The sequence below is a fragment of the Dioscorea cayenensis genome, chromosome 2, assembly GCF_009730915.1.
Source record: "Dioscorea cayenensis subsp. rotundata cultivar TDr96_F1 chromosome 2, TDr96_F1_v2_PseudoChromosome.rev07_lg8_w22 25.fasta, whole genome shotgun sequence".
In the NCBI taxonomy this organism is placed as follows: domain Eukaryota; kingdom Viridiplantae; phylum Streptophyta; class Magnoliopsida; order Dioscoreales; family Dioscoreaceae; genus Dioscorea; species Dioscorea cayenensis.
This window is the reverse complement of record NC_052472.1, coordinates 17700921-17710141: the sequence shown is the minus strand read 5'-3', so window position 1 is coordinate 17710141 and position 9221 is coordinate 17700921. Positions and strand designations below refer to the sequence as shown.

Sequence of the window (9221 nt, the reverse complement as noted above, 5' to 3'; positions counted from 1 at the left end):
AATACAAAATATGTGTATAAGTATTATTATTACGCTAACAAAAATATAATGTTCTTTTATTCCCACTTGGAAATTGTTTTGTGCTAACGGACAGAGAATATGTAACTATCTATTTTATCGATGATATTTATAATGCATAAGTTAGAAAAATAAAATAAAAATTTATACTTGTACACCAAAAATAAAGTATAATTAGTTAGTCAAATCTTTTTTTTTTATGGATGTGGACAAGCCACATTAGAGATGTGTATATTTGTGGAGTAAATACCCCAACATATCTATGCCCCACTTTGTGTGACAGTTTCGAATCCGTTTCTTTGGCAAGGACACAAACACCTTTCATGGGGAATCCGGATAGGGATGGTAATTTTCACCGCAACCCCCGGTTTCCGACCGGATCCGCCCCAAACGAGGCGGTTTTTTAAAAGAAAATTGAGGCACGGGGAGGGGCGGGGCGGGGCGGGGATTTTGTGTGAGGAGGGCCGGGTGGGGCAGGGCAGGTTATATTTTACCTTGCCCGGTGCGCCCTGCCCAGCTAATAATTTAACTTATTAATAAGTATTATATAGTATACGGGGTAAATGAAATTTTTTTTTTTTTTAATTTCAATAGATTTCTTATGAGATTGCTTTTATAAGTATATGTTTTATAAGAAATTCTATTTTATAAATGTTTTTAAGAATTTTAGTTGGTTATTTATAATTATGAGCGAGGCGGGCATGAGAAGGGCAGGGGCGAGTGCAGGGCGGACTATGCTTCAAGGGAAGCGGGACTGGTAGAGGGTTGCCCCGCCCCATTGCCATCCTTAGATCCGGTGCCAATAGATCAAGAGGTAGTCAACAAATCCTGGTTTTCTATCATAAAATCTGATTTTTATTTAATTAATCTTAATTTTTCTAATTCTTCAATAAAAATTAAAAAAAAATAAACAACAATTTCTATAAAAAAAATTAAACAAGTACAAAATTTCCAACAATGATAAAAAAATTAATTAAAAAAAAATAGAGAAATAACCTAACCATTATAAATGATTACTTGGCCTATCTAATCATGCCATTCTTGTAGTGGCAACGCAATGCAAAGTGAGCGTCAAGAGCCTTTAACCGAATCGATAATGATATTAGGGGCCGTTTGGTTGCAAGGAATGGAATGGAGAGGAGTGGAGGAGTATTGAAAATGAGGGGAATTGGAAAAGTCATGGGTATGAAAACTATGTTTGGTTGGAAGGATTGGGGAGGTAGTTTATTGGGAATGAGAAAAAGTGAAAAAAGAAGATATGATAAAATGACCGTCATGCCCTTTTATATAAATGAATATCATTATTATTATATATATAATGAGGTGTGATAATTATTTTTAAAATTATTTAAATATTAAAATAAATTCATTATTATAAAAAGATATTTAACTTTAATAGCTCACATGTGACACTATTTGTTAATATCCAAATTTTTGTTAATATCATTAATTAACAATTAATTAACCATAATAAATAATTATTTAACTTTAATTAAAAAATTAAGTCATAATAACCATTCATATTAATTATTTTTCACTTTAATTACAATAATTAAGTATTAAATTAAAATAGTTCACTTTAATACTATTCATTTATTTATTATAATTAATATTGTATTTAAATATTTTCGGATTAATTATTATTTAATTATTATAAGAGATTATTTAGATTAATAGATTTATAATTAAAAAAGTAAAAGGGTAAATGGGTAAATTTACCCATCATAACCCTCATTCCCCTCCCACTCCCCTCAAAAATGAGAGGCATGGAAACCCCCCTCCCCCCATGCCTCTCTCACTCCTTGCCCATGCCTCTCCCACTCTCATTACTCCATATCCAAACAAGGGCTTTCTCAATATAAGTAATGATTCTCATTCCTTTCCTTCAAACCAAACACCCCCTTAATTTGAATTTTCACCCAAATTAAGAGGAAGAATTCACCAAGTCTAGGTTGCACTCGATAATTTAGATCTAGAGGCTTCCAGCTGGTTCCTTATCTACTCTTACAAGTTTATCATATATCATTGATGATTATTATTTTTTACAAAATCGTCAATATCAAAGTTGTGAGGTAATCTTACTCTAATCTCATAATATCATTACTCACAAGTTCAGAGAGTTTAAAGGTCCCCTCATTGACAGTTTCAAAAAACAATAATTATTATTTTATATTTATATAACCCTAAACCCTTATTTGAAACTCAAACTAAAGTTAAAAAAAGGAAACCTTTATGTTACCATGTGAGAAATCGTCAAAAGCAAAGAAATTGATCTTAATTTGCCGTGTTTTCAAAAGTCCGCATATCAAACATGGGGAGTAGTTAAAATGTAACATCCAACAAAGCCACGTCCCATGCAAGAAAACCCTTATAAATAGCCCTCCCTTCCACTCTGCAGCTCCACATCCCTTGCTTCTACTTGTGCTAGCTACTACTACTACATCCACAATGGCTAAGAACACAAAGCTTTTGGTTCTAGGCTTCATGCTTCTGTTGGATCTGGACACACAGAATGAAGATGAAGAGAGGGTGTTCGATGAAATGCAAAGGGTGTCTCCGCTAACTTAAAAGACACTCGATCGACCGGATCAAGCGGAGAAAGGAGTCAAAGGAATTCCAACCAATCACTTACATTCCACTAACATTAGGAAATATATATAATACTACATACATGGAGACACACTTCTTAATAGCTATTGGGTGAAAACAAAACATGTTCTCATTGGTCTAAATAAAAATCCAGACACACATACCCATTGGTCCAATACTAACATTCGAGAGATATACCCATTAAAAATACTAATATACTCAAAAAGTTTTCCAACTGCTTTAACTACTCTCAAGAGCCCGATGAACCCAGACATCCATGCCCCTGCAACCACGATCAAAAATGGTTCTCCATTTTTCAGCGCCATACTCAGCTTGCTTCTTCACGGCGCTCTGCTCCTTTCGAGTACCATCCACCTCATTTGCTTACCATGCCGATTGGCCTGGACTTGTCTTCAATCAACCTTTCAACACTCCCCCTTGATTGAAGCTCGCGCACACCAATCAGTCCTCTCAGCATGGCATGTTTCTCAGGTGGAAGTGGCTTAGTAAACAGATCAGCAAGTTGGTCATTGGTTGAGCAATGCTGAATGGAGATTACCCCTTCACTAACCAAGCTTCTGATGAAATGAAACCGGACGTCGATGTGCTTGGTCCTTCCGTGATGAGCAGGGTTCTTGGCCACTGCTATGGCCGATTGATTGTCACACCAGAGACAGATTGGATCATTGAAAACCTGCCCACATTCCTCTAGAATCCTTTTGAACCATATAGCTTGACACGCTCCTGCGGTGGCAGCTATGTACTCAGCCTCCGTGGTCGACAACGCCACAACATCTTGCTTCCTCGAGCTCCAGGATATGGTACTCTGTCCAAGTCGAACAAGCACCCCAGATGTGCTCTTTCGGTCAGGTAATGATCCTCCCCAGTCGCTGTCCGAATAAGCCTCAAGCATTCCACCATCATCCCGAGAGAACCACAGACCAAGGTCTTTGGTACCAGCGAGATATCTCACCACACGCTTTGCAGCTGTGAAGTGAGAATTACATGGTGAATGCATGAATCGTGCTAGATAACTTACAGCATAGCATGTGTCTGGTCGCGAGTGAGTAAGATATAACAGCTTCCCAACGAGACTCCTATATACCATTGGATCAGTGAGCTCAACATCGGTACTTCTGAGTGCCTTCTCGTTCACTCCCATGGGCGTTATTACAGGTTTACAATTCACCATATTGAGTTGATGCAAGATCACCTCAATGTAGCTCCTTTGTCTAACAAAGATTCCCTTTGATTCTTGTATGATTTCAAGCCCGAGAAAATAGCTTAACTCTCCTAAATCCGACATATCAAAGGTCTCCATCATGTCTGTCTTGAACTGAGTTACAAGCGCATTGGATGAGCTGGTATAGATGATATCGTCCACATAGAGGCTCAGCAACAGGCTATCCCCGTTCTCCAACACTCTTCTATATAAAGTATGCTCGAACTCACTTCGGATAAATCCATGATCGCGAAAGTGTTGATCAATTCTCCCATACCACGCGCGGGGTGCCTGCTTTAGGCCATACAATGCCTTCTTCAACCTATATACTTGATTTTCTCTTCCCTTGACTTCATAGCCCTCTGGTTGCTTCACATATACCTCTTCTCGAATATCACCATTCAGAAAAGCTGATTTTACATCGAGTGATAGGTAGCCACCACGCATGTCTTTGCGAGCGCAAGCACAAAGCCTCACTGTCTCCATCCACAGCTCAGGGGAGAACACCTCCTCATAATCTATTCCCCTTGTCTGAGTGTATCCCTTGGCGACCAACCTTGCTTTCAGTTTAGCAACCTCTCCTTTAGCATTCATTTTGAGCTTGTAAATCCATTTTAATCCCACAGCGTGCTTGCCGGGTGGAAGCTCACACAGTTCCCAGGTGCTGTTCTTCTCTATAGACGCTATCTCTGCATGCATTGCCTCTCGCCAGCCCTTATGCTTCACTGCATCTTTAAAATTAGCTGGAGCACCTGCACACAAAGCGAATGTACACCTGCTATATATATCCTCCAGCGAGCATGTCTTCCTTGGAGGCGAGTCTTCAGCATGTGTTCCTTGCTCTACTTGTCTTCCGATAGGCGCAGCTGCAACTTTCGCATCTCCTACGCCGTCAATTGCTTCATCAATTGAGATTTCAGTTTCTTCATGTGTACTTCTATCCCAGGTCCACCGAGAGTGCTCGTGAAACACCACGTCCCTGCTTATAATAACTTTGCAGGTGATGGGATTAAATAGCTTGCATGCCTTGGATTCAAGGCAATACCCAATAAATATACATCTTTCGGACTTGTCACTAAGCTTTTGCAGCTTTTGTGATGGAATTAGAGTAAACACAATGCAACCAAACACCCGAAGGTGACTTACACATGGTTTACCTCCATGCGGACCTCATCACGGAGTTTTTGTTGTGCGGTAGCGAGTTGGGGACCGGTTGATGAGATGCACCGCGATGGATCGCCTCCCCCAGAACCTCACTGGCAATCCTCCACTTTTGAGAAGCCCCCTGGCCATTTCAACCACTGTGCGATTCTTGCGCTCAACGATGCCGTTTTGTTGAGGTGTGTAGGGGGCAGTGAATTCCCTCCGGATTCCATACTCATTGCAGTAGTCTTCGAAATCTTTTGAAAGAAACTCACCACCACGATCGCTCCGCACTGCTTTGAGCTTCAGCCCGATCTGTCTCTCCACGTGCATGGAAGGTTCGAAACTTTGAGAGAGCCTCGGACTTGTTCTTGATAAAGAACACGATGACACCACTGTCTGAAAGTCGTCAATGAGTAGATAAAAATACCGATTGCCCCCAGTGAGTCCTCGCTCATAGGACCGCAGAGGTCCATATGGATTAACTGAAGACACGCGCTGGATTTTTCGGGTGCCACTCCATCTGGGAAAAAGAGTTTCGTGACTGCTTTGTCAATGCACAACCTTCGCACTGCAATCCTTGCTTTAGCTCAGGCATCCCAACTACTAACTTCTTGCGAGCCATGGATATCAAGCTGTTGTAATTCAGATGTCCCAGCCTTAGGTGCCACAATTCCTCCAGAGTTTGACCTCTTGCATTCATCACCAAATTTCCAGTCTTCGCAATATCAAGCGGAAACATATTGTTGCTTGATTTCGGGATGTAAATTGATTGACCTTTTGCTTGACTATCAGAGATAACGCACTGATCCTTCTCAAATACTACAGAATACCCTTTGGTGAGCAATTGTCCCACACTCAGGAGATTGTGTGCCAGCCCTGGCACATATTGGACTCCCTGTAGTTTCTTTTGAACTCCCGTGCTTGTATTTACAGCAACCACCCCTTCGCCACAAACCCTCATTTGCTTGTCATCTCCCAATCTCACAGTGATGTTTACTAACTCATCGAGACTGCTAAACAAGGATTTGTTCCCGGTCATGTGATTCGAGCACCCCGAATCTATGAGCCACACTGTTCTGGGTTGTTCACTGGTGGAACAGCTCACCATGAAGAGATTCTCCGTGCTTCCTTCCTCAGCAACAAGGCCAGCACCTTTCTCAGGTTGCTTCTCACGAGCTCTGCACTCGGCCTTCATGTGGCCGTATTTCTTACAGTGGAAACATTGAATGTGGCTTTTGTTGTCATAGCCCCTTCCGCGACCTCCGCGGCCTCGTCCTCTCCCGCGCGTGAAAGATCTCCCGCGACCACGGACTTCACCCCATGAGCTCCCCGCACCCCCACCTTTGTTATAGTTTGGTGAAGAGTGCTCAGTCTTGACATGGAGAGCTTTCTCCACTGTTCTCCCGGCTGCTCGATTCATCCTCGCTTCATGAGCTTGCAGCGTTCCACAGAGGTCCTCCAATGAGAGCTTCGAGATATCCTTTGTCTCCTCGATCACGACTGCCACCCAGTCGAACTTCGGTGCTAGACTTCTTAACACCTTGGAGACGACCTCCGGCTCCTTGAGTTTGTGCCCAAGAGCCCTGATCTGGTTGGAGATCGTGATAACCCTTGAAATGTATGCCTGGACTCCTTCATCGTCACCCATTTTGCAACGTCTCAAAAGTCTTGCCGGAGGGCTTGAATCCTCACGGACAACACTTTGGATGTTCCCTGCGATGCTTCCTCGAATCTCCCAAGCGTCGTGCGTGACGACTTGGCCCTCGGCGATCCGGGTCGAGATTCGGTCCGATCTCGTCTCTGGATCAAACACATCGCCTTGGCATCACGCTTCCGGTTCTCCCTCTCCACTACTTCATCCTTCGACTCCTTCCAACCGTTCTCAACCAGATCCCACAGCTCCTGGGACCTGAAGACGGTCTTCATCCGCAGGTTCCACCGTCCGTACTCCTGGCCGGTGAACACAGGGACTAATGGCTGGGAGAGACACACCGGTGTCCCCTCCGTCGCTGACGAGCTGCTGGAAGTCATCCCCGGTACGCTCTGATACCAGTTTGTTGGATCTGGACACACAGAATGAAGACGAAGAGAGGGTGTTCGATGAAATGCAAAGGGTGTCTCCGCTAACCCAAAGACACTCAGTCAACCAGATCAAGCAGAGAAAGGAGTCAAAGGGAATTCCAACCAATCACTTACATTCCACTAACATTAGGAAATATATATAATACTACATACATGGAGACACACTTCTTAATAGCTATTGGGTGGAAACAAAACATGTTCTCATTGGTCTAAATAAAAATCCAGACACACATACCCATTGGTCCAATACTAACATTCAGAGATATACCCATTAAAATACTAATATACTCAAAAAGTTTTCCAACTGCTTTAACTACTCTCAAGAGCCAGTAACCCAGCATCCATGCCCTGCAACCCTGATCAAAATGGTTCTCCATTTTTCAGCGCCATACTCAGCTTGCTTCTTCACCGCGCACCTACTCCTTTTCCGATCACCATCCACCTCATTTGCTTACCATGCCGATTGGCCTGGACTTGTCTTCAATCAACCTTTCAACAGCTTCTCCTAGCCATAAGTCTCTCCTCGGCGGCGAGGACCTTGAATGAGGAATATGGTGGAGGATATGGAGGTGGTGGTGGACATGGTGGTGGAGAAGGACATGGTGGTGGAAGATATGGAGGTGGAGGTGGACATGGTGGTGGAGGATATGGAGGTGGGGGTGGACATGGTGGTGGAGGAGGATATGGGAAGGGAGGTGGAGTAGGTGGTGGAGGAGGACATGGTGGAGGAGGAGGATATGGGAAGGGAGGCGGTGAAGGTGGACATGGTGGTGGAGGATATGGAAAGGGAGGTGGAGGTGAAGGTGGGCATGGTGGATATGGTGGTGGAGGATATGGACATGGTGGGGGAGGTGGTGGAGGATATGGACATGGTGGCGGAGGACATGGAGGATATGGACAGGGTGGTGGAGGAGGACATGGAGGTGGAAGTGGACATGGGGGTGGACATGGACATCCTTAGAGGAAGGATGAGTAGATCCATGGATGGGACAAACACTAGGATGAGGATGAGCAGCTCCATGGATTGATAAATCTATGTTTGAGCAGTGGTTGTGTAATTTTATTGAGTGAGTATCATTATGTCATATATATGATAAATAAAACTACTGCTCTTATGCTTGCTTTATTTATTTATTATCTCCATATGTATGCTGCTACTCAATAATAAGTATTCTATCAAGCGCTACCCTTCATTTATTTCTAAATTTTGTTAATAATAAACGTATAAATACTATTTATTTAAAAACAATTATCAGAAATTACAAAATATAATAAATAATGAAAATGACAAAAGAGAAAAATTGATAATGCTTGTCTCAGACCCATTTGTTGTTGACACTCAATAAAAAAAAAATGATTATCATTAATTTTGATTAGTAATACAAATTGATTCCCTGTTTTTGTGGATGCCACTATGTAAAAAAATTACTATTATATATAAAGTTTAAAACTTAACGCTTGTTTAGATTTGTAAAATGTAATTATTATTAAACCCTAATAGATTGTAGTAATTATTATTAATAGCATAATAAAATAACAGTATTATTAAATTCCCCAAATAATTTTGATATGATATATATGATAAAAATCTCTTAAAAGTTATGCTTGCTTAGTATTTGAGTTTACAATATCCATATATCATGACTCCTTAATAAATGGCACAAGTGGCCCCAGTGTAGAGAAAATATACAGTTTAATTTAAAAAAATCGAAGCATGTAGGTAGTTTTATATAGAAAGAATAGAAATATGTAGTATTTTGAATAAAATGTTTTAAATCTCACATCAAATAACTAACAATTATAGTTTAGAATATTATTTTATATTTTTAGTTTTATTTTCTTCAGATTTTATTGCATAATATTGAAAATCATATAATTGGCATTTAAAAACTTGTTTTACTTTTTATCAAATATGAACAAGCCATGGAATGCAACCCTAAAGATTTAAGTTATAAGGGAAATAAAAATATAAATTTTTCTCTTGTAGTGCTAGCTAAAATCTTACTTATAAATATGAAATATGTCATCAGTAAAATAGAAATATTATAGGTAGTGAAAATGATGCTTTTATACTCTAGTATATCTATAAATAATTTATTGTTTATCATTAAATTTTATAGTGAGCATACAAATTGAAATTCTTTTTCTAAAAAGTGGATAAACC

The 9221-nt window shown here is 40.8% G+C and overlaps 1 protein-coding gene across 2 annotated transcripts; it reads left to right on the top strand.

Moving 5' to 3' along the window:
- The first annotated feature begins 2412 nt into the window (after positions 1-2412).
- LOC120278951 (glycine-rich cell wall structural protein-like) lies at positions 2413-8254 on the top strand. Of its 2 annotated transcripts, none has more exons than XM_039285736.1 (2): positions 2413-2504; positions 7556-8254. In XM_039285736.1, exons 1-2 carry the CDS (start codon positions 2467-2469, stop codon positions 8016-8018), a joined length of 501 nt encoding a protein of 166 aa, XP_039141670.1. In that variant the 5' UTR covers positions 2413-2466; the 3' UTR covers positions 8019-8254. The 2 variants fall into 2 exon arrangements, with proteins under 2 accessions (XP_039141670.1, XP_039141663.1); XM_039285729.1 differs by having other exon boundaries at positions 2413-2510; positions 7562-8254.
- The last annotated feature ends 967 nt before the right edge of the window (positions 8255-9221 follow it).